Source organism: Ailuropoda melanoleuca, chromosome 11 (assembly GCF_002007445.2).
Source record: "Ailuropoda melanoleuca isolate Jingjing chromosome 11, ASM200744v2, whole genome shotgun sequence".
NCBI lineage: Eukaryota > Metazoa > Chordata > Mammalia > Carnivora > Ursidae > Ailuropoda > Ailuropoda melanoleuca.
Window position 1 is genome coordinate 37,471,462 of NC_048228.1, and position 22,409 is coordinate 37,493,870.

The 22,409-nt window shown below is 33.7% G+C and overlaps 1 protein-coding gene across 3 annotated transcripts in view; it reads right to left on the reverse strand.

The window, feature by feature from the left end:
- The window catches only part of CCSER1 (coiled-coil serine rich protein 1), a 1,293,520-nt gene that overhangs the window by 385,116 nt on the left and 885,995 nt on the right, over positions 1-22,409 (reverse strand). The window contains exon 11 of one of the 3 annotated variants that reach the window (XM_034671502.1): positions 21,077-21,107. The exons of the other annotated variants lie outside the window; for them this stretch is intronic. Within the exon in view, the coding sequence (XP_034527393.1) occupies positions 21,102-21,107 (6 nt within the window). The 3' untranslated portion in view covers positions 21,077-21,101. Of the gene's footprint in view, positions 1-21,076; positions 21,108-22,409 lie in introns of those variants that run through there. 3 annotated transcript variants of the gene reach the window in all.

The window sequence follows — 22,409 nt, forward strand, 5'->3', positions numbered from 1 at the left end:
ATGTATGCAGCACATTTTCTTTTTCTAAGCCTTCTGTTAGTGTTGTAACACTAGGCTAGTTCAAACATTATTGGTATACTCTTCACCTGGATTCAGGAATTGTCCCACTGGCTTTGCCTCTTGCTCTGTATCTGATTTTTTCTCACATTCTCTCTAGATAATAGAGAGCATAGATATATACATATATACACATAGACTCTTTTTCTTTTCCTAAACCATCTGAAAGTAGTTGCATATACCATAATACTTCACACTTAAATAATTCAATATGTATCTCCTAAGGACAAGAAAATTATATTCTGATAGTATTCACAGTATTCTTGCCACAAATATTTAATCTGAATCAAACAATGAAGAAACTATTAGACAAAGCCAGATTGAGAAGTGTCCTATACAATATTAGAGTTGGAATCTTTAAAAATACTAACATCAGAAGACACACAAAAAGGATGGAGGACATTCTAGGTGAAAGAAGACTAAAGTACCATGGAAACTAAGCATAATACATGAGTTTTAATTGGATCCTCTATTGAAACAAAAAATAAAATAAAATAAAAACAGCTATGAATGACATTTTGAGGACAGTGGGGAAAAATGTGAATATGGGTGGCATATTAGATAACATTCCATTATTCATACCACTGTTTTTCAGAATGAAAATAATAAGTGTGCCTATAAGACTGTTTTCTCTAAAACTGTATGTGTAAATATTCAGATTCACAAGAACTGTGCTTTTATGTTTTCTCTAATATATATACATACATATTCAGACCAAAAAGAATCACATGTTTTTATTCTTTTTTTTTACTTTTTATAAATATAGAATGTGAATGTCTAAAAGTCGTCTTTTTTTTAAAAAAGATTTTATTTATTTATTCATTCGACAGAGATAGAGACAGCCAGCGAGAGAGGGAACACAAGCAGGGGGAGTGGGAGAGGAAGAAACAGGCTCATAGCAGAGGAGCCTGATGTGGGGCTCGATCCCACAATGCCGGGATCACGCCCTGAGCTGAAGGCAGATGCTTAACCGCTGTGCCACCCAGGTGCCCCTAAAAGTCTTCTTATAATACTTCAGAGTTTTAGATATAGCAATGGAGAAAAAGATTAGGTACATAAAATGTTTTAACATAAATGGCATGCCTAACTAAAGAAGAAAAAAAAGTTAGAGTAATTTAATTTCTCAAACTTTGTTTTATGTTCAGATAAGATTAAGTAAGATTAAATACCTTCAGATACTTAGTTATTATTAACATTAGCAATTTATAAAAGACAATTGGTTATTTCCTTCCCAATAGTGGGACAGTAATTGCTTTTCTAACAATAAACAAGGCTTTTTGACCAGCTATTCAGTCATATACAAAGCAAGCCTTTCAAAGAATCAGAGATCTATGGATTGAGATTATTAAACATATCAAATTTATTTTGCTGATAGCATTACATATATTTAAAAATGAATTTATATAAAATATATTAGAATTTAAAGATGACAGCCTATATAAGAGAGAAAGAGAAATGAACATGAGGACCAAGTAGGGGAGAAACTGCAAAGAAGAGGAGAAAAGCAAATCACCATAACAGATCTTTAAAACTGACAAAGACCTTTTCAAGTATAAAACAATTTCCTTTGTTATCTTGTTGCATAGTGTGGAATATAATGAAATTTGGGTGTAGGTTGGAGAGTTATAAGTTCAAATTGGACAATACCACGAATATTCATTAATTTTACTTATAAAGTCTTGATTGAAACAGTGATTCTTCGTTGCTGAATATGTATTTAAAACAATAAGTAGAAATAAGCCATTTGGAGTTTGCTCTTTATAAAACATTTTCCTCCAAATCTGCTGACATAGGGTCTGATAATTTTTTAATCAATTGAAACTGAATTTAAATATCATGTAGTTGCATTCTCTCTCTCTCTCTTTTTTTTTTTTTTTGGTACTGCTAGCATGCTACCTTTTTTGGTAAATAATTTGTATTCAAAAGTATATGCTGAAACTATATACCTGAGAATAGTCAGAGCTCTATTTATATGGTAACATTTATTAAAATATTATTTATAAAATATTTCTTGAATTGAGTTTGAAGAAATACCGAAAAAAAGACAACATATAAATAAAGAGTAAATTAACTTCTCAGGGAAAACTTAATGTCCAGAACTTAAAAATTCTTAATCAGTAGACACTCTGGCTGTATTTCTCCACATAAACAAAACAGAATGGACTCATCATCCATTTTCTCAAAGTAAAGATCAGCACATTACTATGTGAATAGTAACCATTTCTCCCTATTCTACTCTAGTTTTCTTTATCAGCTCAGTTATCCCTAAATTTCCATTTTCAACCCTGGAGTTATCTTTTGTCTTTCCCTCACTCTTCAAATAGAAGAAACCATTGGTGATGTCTGTACTTCATTTGAAATTCTTTTTTTTTTTTTTAATTAGTTTCAGAGATAGAGTTAGTGATTCATCAGTTGCATATATTACCCAGTGCTCATTACTTCAAGGGCCCGCCTTTTTTTTTTTTTTTTTTTTTTTTTTTTAGGTTATGAAACACAGTTCTTTGTTTTTAATCTTAGGATAATGAGGTTACAGCTTTTTGACATGTGTGCTGTCATTTCCCTTCTCCATAGCCATACAGACATTGTTAATTGATCCTAGCACTCGTTTCTTTTACTCAGCCTTGGAAACCTTACCAGTACTGGGGATCCATCCTAATCTGTCAGATTTGGCATTTGGGATGTGCATCCTATTCTTAATATTGTTACATTCTGTCAGTAAGTTGACTTCACAAAACTTACCATGTATAAATTCACGGCATTCTATCTGGTTCCTCAGGGTCCACTTTCATACCTTGGTGGCCTCCAGTACAGCCACCAGTCCGATCATGTTGGCAACCTCCTGTCCTGTCCCAAGCCTTTCTAGCTCCCCCCCATTTTTAAAAATTTAAATCCAATTAATTAACATATAATGTATTATTGGTTTCAGAGGTAGAAGGCAATGATTCGTCAGTCTTATATAATACCCAGTGCTCATTACAACACGTGCCCTTTTTAATGTCTATCACCCAGTTACCCCATTCCCCTACCTTCTTCCCCTCCAGCAACCCTCTCAGATTGTTTCCTATGATTAAGTCTTTTATGATTTGTCTCCCTCTCTGAATTTGTCATTTTATTTTTTTCCTTTCTTTCGCTATGATCCCGTTTTGTTTCTTAAATTCCATGTATCCATGAGATCATATGATAATTGTCTTCCTCTGATCGACTTATTTCACTTAGCATAATACCCTCTAGTTCCATACAAGTCATTGCAAATGGCAAGATTTCATTTTTTTGGATGGCTGAGAAGTATTCCATTATATATATATATCACATCTTCTTTATCCATTCATCTGTCAATGGACATCCGGGCTCTTTCCATAGTTTGGCTATTGCGGACAATGTCCACAATAGCCAAACTATGGAAAGCAAGTGCCGTCCTTAATGTCCATCACCCAATTACCCCATCCTCCCATCCACCTCTCCTCCAGCAACCCTTAGTTCATTTCCTATGATTAAGAGTCTCTTACGGTTTGTCTCCCTCTCTGATTTCATCTTATTTTATTTTTCCCTCCCTTCCCCTATGTTCATCTGCTCGTTTCTTAAATTCCACATATGAGTGAAACCATATGACAATTGTCTTTCTCAGATTGACTTATTTTGCTTAGTATAATACCCTGTAGTTCTACCCATGTCATTGCAAATGGCAAGATTTCATTTTTTGACGGCTGAGTAATATTCCATTGTGTGTGTGTGTGTGTGTGTTTGTGTGTGTATACACATACATACACACCCAACTTCTTTATCCATTCATCTGTTGATGGACATCTGGGCTTTTTTCATAGTTTGGCTATTGTGGACATTGCTGCTATAAACATGGGGGTGCAGGTGCCCTTTCAAATCACTGTGTTTGTATCCTTTGGATAAATACCTAATAGTGCAATTGCTGGGTCACAGGGTAGCTCTATTTTTAACTTCTTGAGGAACTTCCATATTGTTTTCCAGAGTAGCTATACCAGTTTGCATTCATTACACCATTCATTATACCAACAGTGTAAGAGGGTTTCCCTTTCTCCATATCCTCGTGAACATCTATCATTTCCTGACTTAATTTAGCCATTCTGACTGGTATGAGGCGGTATCTCATTGTGGTTTTGATTTGTATTTCCCTGATACTGAATGATGTTGAGCATTTTTTCATGTGTCTGTTGGTCATTTGGATGTCTTCTTTGGAGAAATGTCTGTTCATGTTTTCTGTCCATTTCTTGGCTGGATTATTTGTTTTTTGGGTGTTGAGTTTGATAAATTCTTCATAGATTTTGGATAGTGTCCTTTATCTGATAAGACATTTGCAAGTATATTCTTCCATTCTGTAGGTTGTTTTTTAGTTTTGTAGACTGTTTCCTTTGCTGTGCAAAAAGCTTCTTATCTTGATGAAATTCTTTAACCAATCTCTCTGCTCACTTTTATTTTGGCTTAATGCCTTAGTTTAGATTTCCATTATCTCTTACATCATTATTGCAACAAACTCTTGTGATTTCTTTGCTTCCTGTCTTTACACCTTCTTATCCTAAACTCTACTTCCGTAGTTAGGGGTCTAAGATGTGGAATTTCATCTTCTTATTTCCTTGTCATACTTGGTTATCTATCCTTTTTCCAATTTCTTCCTTGCTAATACAACCCGGATTTATTCCAATATTGGGTATCTCATATTTTGGGGACTCTGGGAATCACATTTCATCTTGGAATTGGTTAGAGAGGCAGAAACTGATGGAAGTGATGCAGGAGGAAATGTGTGGGACTGGGTCAAAGCAGATTTAAGTGGAAGATGATACTGAACACCATTTTTGCAGCAAAGTCCGGATGACAGACATAGCAGAGGCCCATGACTTCAGGTGGGAGAACAGTAACAGCAGGATTGGACTCATGGTTGGACGCTTTAGACTCTCAGGGGCTTGCCAGAAATATTTTACTGGGGCACTTTTCAGAAGGGTAAGGGTCTGGGAGCATTGTAATTCCTATTGGGAAATTTGAGCATGTATGTTAACATGACCTTATATGTACCCAAAAGCAATATGTTTGTTGACATCTGAGGCACATCTATATTCTTTTGCATCTATAACAATACCTTATACCTAGTAGATAGGCAATAACTATTTAGTTGAATGAACAATACAAATTTGTCTAATTCTTTGATTAACCATGACCAGTCAAGTACATCCTTGGTCATCATTCATAAGGCAGAACTACCTTGAGTTGGGAAATATTTTATTAACTTCTGAATAATTTTAAAAAATAAATTCAACTATATAATGCCTAATAAAAGACTTGAGCAGAGGTTTTTGTTTGTTTGTTTTAGGAGCAATTAGTATAAGGGGTAGTAAAAGAGTAGCAAGGGCACTCAAAATCTCTAATTTGTAGAATTTTCAAAAATTACCACAGTGCAAATGCAAATTTGTGCCTGCAACACTTTGCTGTCAAAAGAAATTGATCTCTATGTGAATGATAATACTTAAGCTCATGGCCTTTCTGAGGAAATGCACGTGCAGCAGAATGACAAACGAGGGGAGGCCGATTATTTGGCACATGGTCAGGATGGTTACAGGAACCTGTTATGAAATAGGAGAAGCAGAGACTCCTGAATAGGAATGATTAAATTCATATTTTTCAGGATTTCTCAATTCTATCTCATATATTACCCGGACTTATTTCATTCATACAGTTCCCTTGGTAATTTCAGAGTGAAATCATAGGGATTTGTGGATTACTTGCAGATTCTGATTTGAAACCACTGTAGCTTTTTGGGCAACACATCCCTCTGATTGTACTTTATATGAGAAGACACATGGTTCAACTTGTTGCTATCCGGGGGATGATGGCAGAGCAAGGACTAAGTCAATTACAAAGAGCTCTTTCCAAACTGAGGATAAATGGTCTTTGTTGTAAGGAATCTTCCTAGACATTCTTGCTTTCCTGACTCTATTTTCCTTCTGAGTGACAGCAAACATATATCCCGAAAAACCTATTTTGTACACTTCAAGTTTTTGTATACAGGTGCTATATCTTCAATATCAGAATTATTTTTACTTTACAAGCATTCATACTGGTGTCACATACTTTGGTGTGAAGTACATATTGTTACATAGTTTGTAAATAGGTATAGCATACCTGATAATCTCAAACTTGTGGCAGAATAATTGTTCTAATCTCAATTGTTTCAGCCATTCTTCAATAAAATTCATATGAAAATGTCCATTCTCGTTTTGTCTATAACTCAATATGTGAAATAGCTTTAAAAGTACTGTATCATTCTATAACATAACTATCTCCTAATAAAAAAAGTGGCATGCATTCCATCTTACCCTGCAGCCATATAATCTCATGCTTGCAAACTTTTCCTATTTTTCTCCTATGATTACCTAAGATATTTTTTGGTAATAGCTACTAAAATATTTTTGCTAATTTAATGTGGAAGCTGACATATGTTTAGGAATTTTTATCCTTGTAAAATATAAAAATACAAATATTTTGGGGCCCTAATACAAAAATAGACTAGTAGAAAAATAAGAAAATATTTAGAAGAAAAACTCTGAAATGTGTACAGTGATTAAATCTTTCTTGTTGAAGGGTTAACAGAGGCATTTTTGGATGTTGAATTTCACAGATATATTTATTTTATTCATTTTGTTTACATGTACTTCCTAAACTCATGACAATAAACTTGCCTTGCTTTTCTTATTAGAGAAAAGTAGTTTTAAGACATTATGTACGGAAATTTTATTTTCAGACAGAAAAATAGGCAGAGATCTCACTCCAATTTATCCATAATTTTTTCCTCCATGATCAAAATAAATAGGTAGATATCAAGTGCCTAATATTGGAATATACCTTCACAGTCTATTAACTATATAAAATTTACATGAGAGCAATTTTTTTTTGAAAGGAGAAGATAGTTTTCATATTTTCCAGGCTTAAATTCAAACTTTTGTTAGCCCTCTTGTGACTTATTGGATCTCTGAAATTAAAATATGTTTTAAAAATACTTAATTCTCCCCCTGAAACTAATAATATAGTATATGTTAACTAAACTGAATTTAAATTTAAAAATTTTTTTAAATAAAATAAAACAAAAAGAGCTAATTCTCATGTCTGGTTAGGTAGACTTTTAAAAAAAAATGTATGTATGCAGTTTAATTTTACAATTAATGTACAAAAGTTCTCATTTCTCTAGGTTATAACTTAAAATACATTCCCTTTTTCTAATTCATATTTATTTGTAAACTATAAAATAGATTTCTCCTGGATGAATCCCCTAGGCTATGTTTAACCATACATCTGTATGATGTAACAGATGAATTTCTGAATTTTTTGTGTAAGACATTTTTCTTAAATTTACAGGCAGAAGGGAAGCTAGTTAGGTAGGAAATAGATTCTAAGGCAAAAAATCCTCTTGTTAAGCAGATACTTCTTAATTTTATATACAAATATGAATTTTCATATTCTACATATTTTCAATGCAGGGTGTCTGTGGATATGTAACGCTGGGTAGGTAATACTTTTTACTATAGGAACTCCTGATATGTAATATTTATAACACTAATAACAATAAAATTGCCAAGATATTTTTTTTACCAGGAATAATGTTAGAATTTATTGCAAAGCAAGCTTCCATATATAAACTAGTTTTAATGAGAATTTTTCCCCAGGATATACATTACTATACATGATGCTTCATGCAAATAATATAGAAATTAAAATATAGCATGTATTACTTATATAAAATTAGGAATTATTTCATAACTCCTGATGCAATGTATTATTTAAAGATTATACTAATTTAAACAATTTAAATGTATAATAAAATTGTGCATTTCAAAAATATGTCCTAATTCTATATATTAATCGAAATAGAAGTAAAGTTTAATCCCATGTAATAGTTTGAAAGTATAGAAGAAATAAAATTATAAGTTTATTTTAGAGAGAATTTAGCTCAAATTGAGTATTTCTATTTGCATTTTTATTCACATAGGACTTACTTTCCATGAAGTTTTAAAAATATATTAACCTTGCTTTCCCTTAAAACAAGTAGCATGTACAGAAAGATAGTTCAAAGGAGGATAACAGAATTAGGTTAAATCATAAAAGAAGCTGTTCTTTTGTTCAAGTTAAGTCGGTGAAGAAGTTTACGGTAGATCAAATTTTGATATCATAAACTTCAACTCCACCTAGGAAAGACTCCGAGTCTCAGCTCATGACGCGAAAGTTCATGCGATGTTTCCCAAATCTGGCTACTGAGACTAGGTAAACCAACCATGAAAATCTATGCTGACTTATTTTTTCATCCTTTCATATACGTTAAATGAATGTCTACTCCTATGGCAAAGATTGTTCTAAGTGCTAGGATATAAAAATGAATAAGACATGGGTCCTGAATTGAAAGAGTTTGTCAAATTATGAAAAGACAATGAGCTAAATCAGGTATTTTTATATATCGTGGTATGTGCCATGACTAAGACAGGAGTATAGCAGAGTGAGAGAACAGAGGAACAGCAGCTCGGTCAATCTGAATGAGATGAGGAAGATGGTGATGCTTGCATCAACCTTAAAGCATTCCTCAGAGTTAGCCAGTAGGGAAATGTTGATGAGGTGAAAAGGACAAATGTGCTGCATTTTGGGCAGAATAATAGCTGCATGTATAAAAACATGTAGGTACGAAAAATGATATATTCAGTTCACTAGGATGAGTCTCACAGGAAAAATATGCATCATTTTTTAAAGATGCACAGTTTTTAAAATAAACACTGTGGGTTTTCTTATAGTGTTATATTTATATTGTATTTTCAGTTGCATAGATGTATCTGCCTTCTTATGAGGATTAAGGACAATATCTGAATTTTTTGAAGGCAGTAATATTCTCTTACAGTTTAATAAAATTTAGAAAGGGAAAATGCATTAACAATTAGTAAACAATGTGTGCATCAGAAAAAGAGGCATTAACTTTACTTTAGAATAATATAAATATTGTATTTTAGTAATATATTCCAGGAATGAAATTCCCAGGAGTCATGGAACAGATGGACACCATCATAGAAAGCAGTTCTATTACTGCATTTAATCTGCCAGTGTGTTCTGTTCACAGTGAATATGAACTCTTTATAATGGCATATAATTAGATAAACAAAAGCCAGCACACTAGTTCTGGGTTTAATTAAATTAGGTTGACACTATATCAATGTTAGCTCCAAAACACTGACTCTAATTTCATAAATACATAAATCTTCCTGTTATATACAGCAAATTCTAAGGTATCCTCCTTTTGTAAACCGTATAGTGATAAAATTAAACACCTGAATTTTAACTCCCTTCAATAATACAAAAGCAACTGCAAAGGAAGTGAACTAAGAATACTATATAGTTATTCTGAAGGAAAGAATATTACACAAATGTATTTAGTGATAAGAAGAGTGAGTCACTGAGAGATGAAGCAAGTTGCCCAGAGTCAAAGTCAAGATTGACAAAATTAAGAAGTATTGAGCGGGTGCCTAGTCTGTGCCGGACTTTGGGTCAGACTTGAAGCGTCCTGCTTTTATACTATAACGAGACATTTAAATGTCTGAATTGCTGCAATATAAAGATGAATATCTCATTTTATATTAAATAACTTCCTGCATTTATTAGTAAAATGACACTCATTTCTGTCACAGTTCTGATTCCTAGAAAGGCATTTCGATCACAATAAAGAATTACAGTATTTTGGTAAATATTTTACGGATTTTTTGGGTATTTTTTATCACAAGCAATTCTTCAAATGAAAAATATTTTAAGTAGCAGTGCTATAATGAATCTAATCAAACTGCAAAGTGAGTAATGAGACAAAATGAAATGTTTAATGAAAACTGTGCTATTTGAAAGAAAATCAATTTGTTCCTAAAATTCATGGGCGTATTCATTGGCGTAGATATAGTAAAATAGCTGAAATAAAATATACTTGCTTTTACTAAAAAGATATCATTTAATAAGCATAATTATATCATAATAAAGACTCAACTATAATTTGATTTCACTCTTCTCTAATATTTACTCAGTGGAGAAGCTGCCTGCCCTGTATGAGAGTTTAGCCAGGTCTAAAGAATTTTCTAGTCACATTTAGATAGTCTTTGGAAATAATAAAGTAGACTTTATTTAAAAATTAAAATTGTCCATTATGAGATGGTAATCAATACTAGAGTCTTCCTTTAAGTTAAAATTTTCTCACATGTCCAGATCAGGCCTGTATTTGGTGACTACGTGCCACTGGGGGAGAAGGATAATGCAGTCAGATCTTAATCCTTTTATATATGCTCTTTTCCCTAATATATATGCTAAGTCAGGGTCTGACACAGAGAAAAAATATTATTTGGCTTTAACCCTCCTGGTAATGAGTTAAATGAGGTAAATGAGTTAAACCCTCCTGGTAAATGAGGTAAATGAGTTAAATACTTATCTCTTTGGAATAAGAAAGCAAAAAACTCTCCCAAAGGAATATGATTCATATTTACACAGTGATGCGTCATGGTTATCACTTGCTCCAGATTATTTTTGATATGGTTTCTCCTTCTAGTTTTGCTTGTGTCATTTTAAAAATAGGAATCTTTTGAGAATCATCTTTAAATAAGAGAAAATATGGTTGACATTTGCATATTGTTGTACAGTACTGAGGCAGCAAAATATGTGGAAGGGTCTGAAAAAAACCCCATCAAATTACTGAAATATACACCAATAACAAATTATCTACCTTTAAAGAAATGTTGACCATTAAGCTCAACAAATGAGTGTCCATAGTAAATTATATTAAGTTTGGTCAATAACTTTCTGGAACTACAAGTCTGTAAAGTTGACAGAAATCAGGTTGAGACTCAGTGTTAGTCTCCAGGGACCCATTAGTATTTACTTTTTGACTTTTGAATCCAAATTTTAAGCAATCAGGACTCATTTGTTATAATAAGTTTTTTTAAAAAAACATACATATATTCCTGAATCAGGATTAGTCCTTCAGAATCCAAATTCCACTCCAATTACCAAAATGGGCTATTTTTAAAATGTTACAAAATAACTTCAAAAATTTGGGGGGGAGAAATAAACCATACAAGTACTTTCTTCTTCATTTTCTCTGAAATAAGAGAATCTTCTGCCTAAAATAACTTTTTACACATAAAATGATTTGGAGTAATTATACATATGGTGAATCATGATGAAATAAATGATCTATTTCTGGATATCAAAACAAATACATAGTAATTATTTTAGGTGGGATAATCTTAATTATTTTCCAGATAAGTCTCTCCAATAGTTTAGAGAAGAAAGAATACTCCATATTTAAATGCATGACCAAAAAAACCAGGGATACAAATGATTATAAAAGGCTAAGAATAAAAGCAAAAAGTACTTCTCTTTTTTATTATAGCTTTAAATAAATATCAAGCAGAAACAATTATACATGTATTTTAGTTCTAACTAAGTTTGGAAACATTTCACTTTTCAAATATGCCTGCTTTTACCAGATACAATATAAATATAATGTATGCAACAAGTCTACATTCTACCCTAAAAGAGTGTAAGAGAAAATAAAACACTTGTGGGTTATGTTAACCCTCAGAGTACAGAATAGGAAAAAGAAAGACTTTGGTAACTCATTCAGTTACTTTGATCTCCTCTAGATGTTAGTTTTGTGACCTAAAAGTGAACTACACATAGTTTCTTTTTTGAGAGAACTTATTTTTGCCCAGAAGGTTAAAAATTTTTAAAATATCTAGCTCAAGTGATAGCTTTGGGGAAGAAACTATGAAGAAGTAAATGGATACTATAACTAAAATTTTCTCAATATTAAAAGTAGTGATATTGCTAGCATAACTTAACGACAAAAAAAAAAAAAACTGGGGGGTGCCTGGGTGGCTCAGTTGTTAAGCGTCCGCCTTCAGCTCAGGTCATGATCCCAGGGTCCTGGGATTGAGCCCCACATTGGGCTCCCTGCTCAGTGGGGAGTCTGCTTCTCCCTTTCCACCCACACCCTCCTGGTCGTGGTCTCTCTTGCTCTCTCTCAAATAAATAAATAAAATCTTAAGGGAAAAAAACACCCTTTTTAAACTAAAGGTTGTATTTTAAAAATCTTGGTGTAAATTTACCTAAATGTTGAAAAGTGAGTAAATATACTCAAAATCAATTATTTATGATTAGATACTAAAATTAATAATGCATATTCTGAAAATAAGAGAAAGAAATTTTCATTCAATTAATAGAGATTTAGCACATAACCCACATGAAATATCTTCAGTTTATTCATACGCTGCGTCACCTGCCATTAAATAATAAAACTAATTAATAGCCATACCCTTCTACTATAAAAAGGAGAAAGTATGGAATACTTTTCTCTTAGCTAAAAACGTCTTCAGCTGACACAGCAAATAGATTCTTAATGGTAGACTCAGTTGGAAGTGTCAGAACATTGACAAATCTTTGATCTCTATGAGTAATGTTATTAATAGGAATGTGGACTAGAAACAAAAATAAGTCATTTTTCATTATTATTTTGCTATCATGAAACCAATCATCAAATTGCTAATAGCAGGAAAAAGGTTCAAGTAATAATTTGCATTACTGAGCTCAATGATAATATAAGTCTCCAGTGCGGGAAGGGAGTGGAGGTGAGGAGAGATGTTTAAAGTTTCCAAAGGAGGACAAAAGATGTTAGTAAATACTTTATATACTACATGTGCAGAATTTAGTTTAAAAGCCCAAATATTCAAATTACAACATCAACACTTTTATTAAACACCCATTCCTGAATGGCCCAAGTCAGAATGTGCGGGGAGAGAAGAAGGGAGAGGGAGAGAGAGATTTACCTGTTTAGAATACAAAAAAAAGCAAGCAGATATTTCTGAGGCACACATGCTTTCCTCTTCAAACTTTATCCCCGATCACTACAATATCCTGCTTTTAGTTTGTTTCTGACTGTTATTTTTCTATCTCCACCTCAGGTTTCTCTCCTAGATCATCCTGGATGATCTGGTTATTTTCCTTTACAACTTGAAGATCTCAATTTCCCTCCTGGATTCAACTATCCACTATCTGAAGATGACTTCTAGCATCATCCCCCAAATTATTCTGTCTCGGGACAGATTCCTCTCATGAACTAAGCAGTGAGTATTTTCACAAATACTTTATCTTGAAAATAAATAAATAAAAGTTTAAAATCAAACTCTCATCCCATAGTTTAGCTTTCCTCTTAGCTTCCTTACACTTGCCACAGAGTTGGTTCGCCCCGTTAGACCTAAAACCATGAAATCACCTTTGTTTCTTCCTTTCAAATAACACTGAATTTGTTTCTAGGATGCGTCGAATCATCTCTCATAGTAAACCTGCCCTCACTGTCTTTCAATTTTCATTGTCACATGTTTCAATATAAGAATAAGTCGCTAACCACATAGAGGAGCTCTATCTCTTCCGAAATCTGTGCCTCATGCAATTACCTCACAAGCCAAAGCCAAATTTTGCTTTAACTGTACTTCACTGTAATCATGTATCATGTCCAAAAATGTATTTAATTCAAATAGAGTTCTTTGATTATAACAAGAATTTAGTAAATCCTGAATTAATGGATGAAAACTGGTATTGCCATTGAACCCTGAATATTATATGCAAGTCATTATGATGCAAATTGTTATTAAATCATGTAAATACCTTCCCCATTTCAGTATATTTCTGATAATTAATATCTCTTCTATTAAGGCCAAATTTAAACTGCTTTAGTCTTCATGTAAGTTCACTTGTACAAGTCAGTTTTATTTAAAATCTTTGAAATTATGGAGGTGAAACCAGAAAATTTAAAACACTATTAAGTTTGGAAACTCTCTACTTTTCTAAACTTTCCCAGTCCTTAATATATCCTCTTAACATCATATACTAACAAGAAATTATTTTTTAAAAACATGCTATATACACATATTTACAAATGTAAATTATACAATATGCCCCATGTATGAACACATCTATTCATCTACCTACCTACTATATACCAATTAGCTCATTAATTTCTGTATCTCTATAAACTTTGAAGACAGCCCTAGTAATCTACTGTGTAATAGTAAATAGTCATAAATTTGTTTTTTTTCCTATTTATACATAACCAGTTCAAATGATATATTAGCCAGCAATCTAGAGTTACCTCCAGTTTGAAAAACTGACTTAACCAACCATTTATTTTGATTATAGAAACTATACTTTTAATTTATTCATTAACTATCATTCTCTTTTTAACATCTCAAAAAATATAGAGGCTATGAAAATTCCATAAATATGAGTGAAAAATGAATGTGTTTTTTAAAAAAATTTTTAATGTTTTTTATTATATTATGTTAGTCACCATACAGTACATCCCTGGTTTCTGATGTAAAGTTCGATGATTCATTAGTCGCGTATAACACCCAGTGCACCATGCAATACGTGCCCTCCTTACCACCCATCACCAGTCTATCCCATTCCCCCACCCCCCTCCCCTCTGAAGCCCTCAGTTTGTTTCTCAGAGTCCATAGTTCTCGTGGATTTGGTATTGGCCAGTTTACTACATATACAAATTTTGATTGTCTGAGAACATGTTTAAAATAATGGTTCATTTTAAGCTTACAACTATGAGTCAGAGAAAGTTTGTAGGGGGGGACAGGCTAAGAAAAGGTGGAACACCACAACACTACATTCTGAATGACTAATTTTCTTCTCTACTTTGTTCTCTGATGGAGTTAAATCAGTATTTCCCTGAAACCCTCAGCCAAGGCTTGGCAGTAAGCATATTCGTCTCTGAGTATAGGGTAAGTGTATTATGGGAATGATTTAGCAGAAAAGAACATCTGCCCTCTTTTACACATGACTATCAAAACTGCAGATTGCAACTTCAATAATTCACTTCTTTCCATTTTTTTTGAAGGAGGAAATTTAAGTTATCTTTTAAACACTGACTGGTGCATTCACTGAGAATCCTAAAGCATATTTTCCTTACCTAGAATGCCTGTGGAGGAAATGAGGCTATGCTATCAAAGTTTCTAAATTTGAAAAATTTACCTGAATTTCACTACAGAAAACATCTTCTACAAAAAAAACTATTAGAGAGAGTTGATTATAATGCTCATCTTCAAAATGACATAGTCTAACACTTATATCAATGAGAAAGCTGCAAGTTGGATGTAATTATGAATGAAGCTTGTGTTCATAGAAACAGAAGGCATTCTTTGGAGATGTATAAAAAAGGCATTTATCCATAAAAGTGTATTTTCCACTCAGTGCTGTTGTTTCCTATGAAGTTACCCAGTTTAAAAGAAACTTTAAGATTATTCTCTATAATTGCAATTGTTACTTCTATCATAAACAGATTACTACAAATGAGACGGATAACAGATATATTGTTAATATTTTCTAATTTGTACTTTTTTTTTTAAAGGTTTTATTGATTTATTTGAGAGAGAGTGAGGGAGAGAGAGACCATGAGGAGGGGCACAGGGAGAGGGAGAAGCAGATTTCCCGCTGAGTAGGGAGCCCAATGTTGGCTCCATCCCGGGACTCCAGGAGCATGACCTCAGCCAAAGGCAGATGCTTTACTGATTGAGCCACCCAGGCGCCCCCTCATTTGTACTTTCAAATACATACATACACATACATATTGTTGCATGCATCTTTCCTTAGCAGAGTATTAATGTTTAGAAAATAATATTGACTACTGGATATATCAACAGGAAACCCAAATATTTATGGGGAATTTATAATGCTAGTGTTTTGCTATCAGGTACCTAATAAAATTTAGAACCATGTAACTATAAAATAATCTGTAACAGATTTTTGGCCTATATTTTAAAATATCATAGATGGCAAGACGTAAAAATCTAGATAATAGAGAAGGGGCCATTGAAATCTGCTGGAAACTAAATAAGCATGATAGAAATTACAGATAATATTTTCTTCTGTTCTTTCTGTAGCACTAAAATAAGAAATTAGGTTTTATACAGCAGATATCAATTTTCATGGGGTATTCGGAAAAATAGTAGTATATTAGAAATCTAACTGTACCTGTTTAAAACCTATATCTTTATGTTTGATTAAAAAAGGGTTTTGTGAATGATTGTTTTATATTCAGGAAAAGCTTATTAGTGAAGCAAAGTCACTGCCTTTTAACGTTAAGGGTCTTAAAAAGTGTCTAGCCCAATAATAGCTTAATTTGTCAAAAAGATTTAATTTGTTAGAAAAGGTGGGGTATGCTATTTGTCATTTGGAGGCCAGAGGCACAATCATCAGAAAAGAAACAATGTGGCTTCGTGAGAAAACCATGGGTTTTGATGTCAGACAGCTGTAGATTTGAATACCACCTCTACCTAAGAGTAGCTGTATATTCTTTTCATCATTCTAAGCATCTGTTTCCAAGGTAGATTTGTGATGAAAATACCTACTTCTCAGAATTATTAGAAAGGGACTGTCGCATAGTAGATGCTTAATAAATGTTAGGGTTCCTTGCCTCCGAAATTGCTATTGGAAATGTGCTAGTGACATCTAGTGGTAACTCTTGCAAAACTCAAGAAGGTCACCCTTGTAACAGTCTCTGGACACATCATGCATACATTCCATCAGTGAATGCTTATCAAGTGTCTCCTGTGTTCTAGGCTCTTAAATCAAGTTCTGAGGATTTCAAAGACATAAAAGGCATAACCTGCTTTATAGAAGCTCCGGCTTTAGCAGATCATGCTAGTCAATTACTATAAACAATGTAATAATTTCTACCATAGCAATAAGAAAAGTGCAAATATACTATAGAATGGGTAACTCAGTTTGCCAAAGGAGATACCATTTGTATTGGGTATTGTATTGAAGAAGAAATGGTGGAGATTTCCAGAATGGTAAGTCTTGGTTGATGTGCTAAGACGTTTAGCCCTTATCATTGTGTGACAGGAAGATAGTAACATTCTTTAGCAAGGAAGTCTCATAATTATATTCAGGCAACTGTGTAGAGTGCATATTGGAGATGGGAGAACACAGAGGCTAGAAAAAGAGTTAAAAGGTTATTAGAATATTTCCCTTGAGAGGTGATGAAGATCCAAATTCCTTCAATGGAAATGGGCTAGACATGAGAAAATACAACTGAAAGAGATATCTGGTAGAGGGGACACTGCATAATAACCTTGAAGATGTGGGACATTAGGGAAAAAAGAAGAAATGAGGTTGGTTCTATATTTCCTGGGATGGGAGATTGTCAAGAAATCATGCAATTAAATGCCACAGAAAACAGAGCAGAAGGAACTAGCTTATAGGAGAGGGAAGAACAAAGATAATGATGTGTTTGTACATATCTATAAATTTAAAGAATATTTAAGTAGAAATGTCCAATAAGTGAACAGACACATGGGTCTGGAGAGAGACCTGGGCTGGAGACAGAGACACAGGAACCATCAGCAAATTGTCCATGTTACAGCCACCAGAGAGAATGTGGTTACTTAGGAAAAATATAACAAGAGGAAGGGCTAAAGTATAGGATCAGGATTTTAGGGAACATGATAATTTAGTAAGTAGGCCTCAAATAGGAACTGGATTCACCCTTAATTTGTTCAGAACAATACCTTAGTAAGTTATAGACAAATGTTTAGACTGCCAAATGGATTGGAAGTAAGCCGGCGATAGGAGTATTTCGGTTATACCAGAACATAACTTTTCAAAATACATTTAAGCTCAACTTAAGGTTTAAAAGCACAGTCATAAAGTTCTTTCCCCACAGTTTCATGAAATAAGTTGTATCTGAATTTTCCTCTCATAACTGAAAACTCTGGTCTAAGCTTTGAGTGTAGTCCTTCTTATGTTAGGGAAAATTTTATTTGACTTCATATAAAATCTACAGCTTTTCTACTTATCCCATTAAATCTGACCATCTAGTTTTCTTCCTTTTTTTTTTTTTTTTTGGTTTTATTGTCATCTTTTTTTCCTTCCCCCCCCCCCCCCCCCGCCATCCTGATACGTATGGCTCTTGCTTCACTGATNTTTTTTTTCCTCCCCCCCCCCCCCCCGCCATCCTGATACGTATGGCTCTTGCTTCACTGATTTTCTGGGAAAAGAGCCCAGCAGATTTAATGTTTTTTTATTACAGACTACCTCATGAATTTAGGGTATTAACTACACTAGCAGTGCTGTCAGGCTGAAGAAGAATTATTCATGCTGTTTTGTCTGTTAAATACCTACACATTTGTGGCTCCCTAAAATATATATAGACTTTATTTTGTTTTTAAAATTCAAATTCTTGGGGCGCCTGGGTGGCACAGCGGTTGGGCGTCTGCCTTCGGCTCAGGGCGTGATCCCGGCGTTATGGGATCGAGCCCCACGTCAGGCTCCTCTGCTGTGAGCCTGCTTCTTCCTCTCCCACTCCCCCTGCTTGTGTTCCCTCTCTCACTGGCTGTCTCTATCTCTGTCAAATAAATAAATAAAATCTTTTAAAAAAATTAATTAATTAATTAATTAATTTAATTAAATAAAATTCAAATTCTTCCCTTACTTTTTAATTGCTTATCACATTAGTAGAAATGAGAGACTATGGACTCTGGGAAACAAACTGAGGGTTTCAGAGGGGAGGCGGGTGGGGGGATGGGTTAGCCCGGTGATGGGTATTAAGGAGGGCACGTATTGCATGGAACACTGGGTGTTACACCCAAATAATGAATCATGGAACATTACATCAAAAACTAGGGATGTACTGTATGGTGACTAACATAGAATAAAAGTTTTTTTAAAAAAGAACTTAAAAAATGATTTTAAAAATACCCATTCTGTCAATTAATTTTACTGACCCAAGACTAATATTTTCTCTCTGCTAATCTCAATCTCTTGGTCTTCACATTCATTTATCACTTCGTGTGTCATTTTACAGAGCATCCTTCCTTAATTATTATAGATTAGTTTAAATACCATTTAACCATGTCATTTCAAAAATCTATGTACTGAATTTGTATGCATTATTTAACTTTTGGCAAGCCGTTAATCTTCTCTGTACCTGAATCAGCCTTATTTGTACAAAAGGGGATTACAGTTCAGGATGGTCATATTAGATGAAAAGGATGAGTGCCTGAAGACCTTGCATAATGTAATCCTGACAAAGGAGAATGGATAATTTAAACACCTGAATTAGCCCCACCATACAAGAGCATAAACATACTTTAGAACTCACTTGGATCAACAGCTTTGAAATTATGAAACTTGGCAAATTAAAAAAAAATCAACTATATTAAAATTTTTCCCCACAACTGAAGCTTTATAAGTATTTATTTTTCTCACAATTTCAAATTTTTATACCTCCAATTCACCTAAACTGTGAACCACCATTATCAGCATCTATTTCTTTAATTAGAATATAATGGGAATAAATGAAAGGTAATATATTTATTAATTTTACTTTAATATTTATAAATGAAACCAAAATATATAAATTAAATACATGAAAATCAAGAGGAATAAGTGAGTGACCGATATAAAAAGGAACTAGCATAGATGTTCTAAACCCAACTCTCAGTGATTCTAAAAAGGAACAATATTCAACTCAACAAATATTTATTGGTGCTTTACTGTATCCAGGAATGATACAAAATTTTATGAGTGCAAGCCGTATAATACCCTGTTCTCTAGGAACTCTGTCTACCTGACAGACTGGTGGAGAGACAGAGTCATGATATAATATGATAAACATTACTATGCATCAAATACAACTTTTGCAAGTGGGAATCCCTGAAAAGTTTTTCCTTGAAAAGGTAACATTCCACCTGAGATGTGGTGCTGAGTGAGTGGCTTTATATGAGGGAATGGAATGTCTACTGTCTTTATTAATTCAAAGTAACAGTGACAGTAACAATAGCAGTATTAAAAAGACTTCCATATTGGGTATTTTTCTTGGCACCAGACATTGAGTTCCATTATTTTTCATATTGCACTCTCACTTTCTTTATGCGTAACAATTCCATGAGGTAAGTTACAGCTACACATTTTAATTTTAAAATGAAGAAACTGACATACAGAAAGGTTATGCAAGTTGCTCAACATTGCATTGCTGACATAGGGCAGAACTGGTATTGGAAACTCTAAAATGTGTGTTTTCTAAAAAGCCTACTCTCTTACGCTGCCTCTTATTATGTAGTCATTTCTTGTTTAGAGAGAATTTAATGAATTTTTGTGCCATAGATGTCTTTGTCTACAAAACATATATAAAATTCTTATAAATTATTTTATGATCCTCTTGAAGCTCCATTAACATCGAAGTTGTTTGGAGTCTTCTTTGACCTCAAATTGTGTGAGTTCTATACACGAGCATCTATGAATTACTCCCAGAAATGAGTACTAAAGTTCCTATGTTCTCCAGGCATCACCTCACTGTTTCTCTTAAATGCTTTTCACATTCCTTTCCTTGTTGCCAACTCTTGAACTATTTTCAACATGGCTCTCACCTGTTTTATTTCATCAAAAGTTGTTTATTAAGATCAGCAATATCTTTTTCAAGGCAAAATTGGAAGGTCGTTTACTTTCCCTGATGCTTTTGACCTTTGTCCACTTTTGGCATTTTTGTACTTGGTGTTACTTACTCTCAGCATTCCCTGTGACCTTTAGTTCCAGAGAGTAACTAGAAAAAATACATTATTGAATACAACTTGTTAGAGGAGAAAACAACAACATCTTTGATAGGCCACAATTGGAAGCAAGGAAGACAAAATAAACCATTTTTCCATTTTTGGTAAAAGGTAGCCAAAAGGTTACATACAGCATACACAGAATGTTAAAATTGATTCCACATGCTTCAACAAATGTGTTTAATTTCTAGAATTTGGACTGCTAGAATATTAAGTAAATCTATATTTCTTTTTAAAAATATTTAGGGGCTCCTGGGTGGCACAGCGGTTAAGCATCTGCCTTCGGCTCAGGGCGTGATCCCGGCGTTATGGGATCGAGCCCCACATCAGGCTCCTCCTCTATGAGCCTGCTTCTTCCTCTCCCACTCCCCCTGCTTGTGTTCCCTCTCTCGCTGGCTGTCTCTATCTCTGTCAAATAAATAAATAAAATCTTTAAAAAATATTTTATTTATTTGACAGGGAGAAAGAGAGAGAGCAAGCACAAGCAGGGGGAGGAGCAGAAGGAAAGGGAGAAGCAGACTACCCGCTGAGCTGGGAGCCCAACATGGGACTTGATCCCAGACCCCGAGATCATGACCTGAGCTGGAGGCAGACGCTTAACAGACTGAGCCACCTAGGCACCCCAGCAAATCTATATTTCAAGTGATTTTTATATAACCAAGTATAGGACAATACTCATGATTTGATTTAAAATTTCTAAATATTATTGATTTACTCATTTTGAATCTAATATTTTTGAGTATCTACAAATAAGAATGCAAACTCCCACAAGCCTTACTTTCTCTCAGCTGTTTTACAGGATATTCCTCTAAGTCCTATTTGTGATTGTCTACCCCTGATGCCATGCAGAAATGAACAAGCAAGTGTATTGTGAATTTTCCTATGGAGAATATTGTCTAGTCCCCCTTCCCTTTAGCTTATAAAAGAGAAAACATGTCATGCTAATGTTCACATTCACATATCAGCAACAATTTGGTTTAATAAATGCAATGGATCAGATATACATTGAATCAGTAATATCTGGATAGAAAACTGTTTTAATTTACTGTATTTCCAAGATTTATCTCCCCTTACAGGATATATTATTTTTAATCAGTGAAAGATAAACCCCCCCGACTCCAGATGTAATAGATATAGAAATAAGGGACAATTGAGAAGTTCACTTTGCAATGATGATCAAGAACTAATTAAGAGGACAGCCCCAGTCAAGAAGAAAATTGCACAAACTGCTTGTTTCAGATGCATATATATTTTCCTAACCTAACTCTTACTGATTTAAAAATAATGCAAGAAAATGAAATGACAATGAGGTGTTCTCTTATGGAGAACATCCAGATCATGAGTTTACCATCAGTGATAAACTCAAAGGATAAGTGAAATGGTGCTTTTATCATTTGAAGCTCATAAAAGGAAAAAAAGAAAAAAAAGGAAAGAGAAAGAAAAAAAAACACAAAAAAAATTTTTGCCCTAGTTCCTGTTGCTAAATGTATTTATTTGATTGAAGCATGTGAATGACTTGAGGGAAATGACACCACACTGTCTATAATTTAAGGTGATTGTCCAGCTATAAAACAGATAGCTGAGACCATCATTTAGGGGTAGTGTTGCTGGGGGCAAAATATAATTTAAAAAAGTAAAGAAGCTACCTAGTTTGCACAGAAGAATGACAGAATTAGAGAACAGAGAAATAGAGAAAAAGAACTGATTATT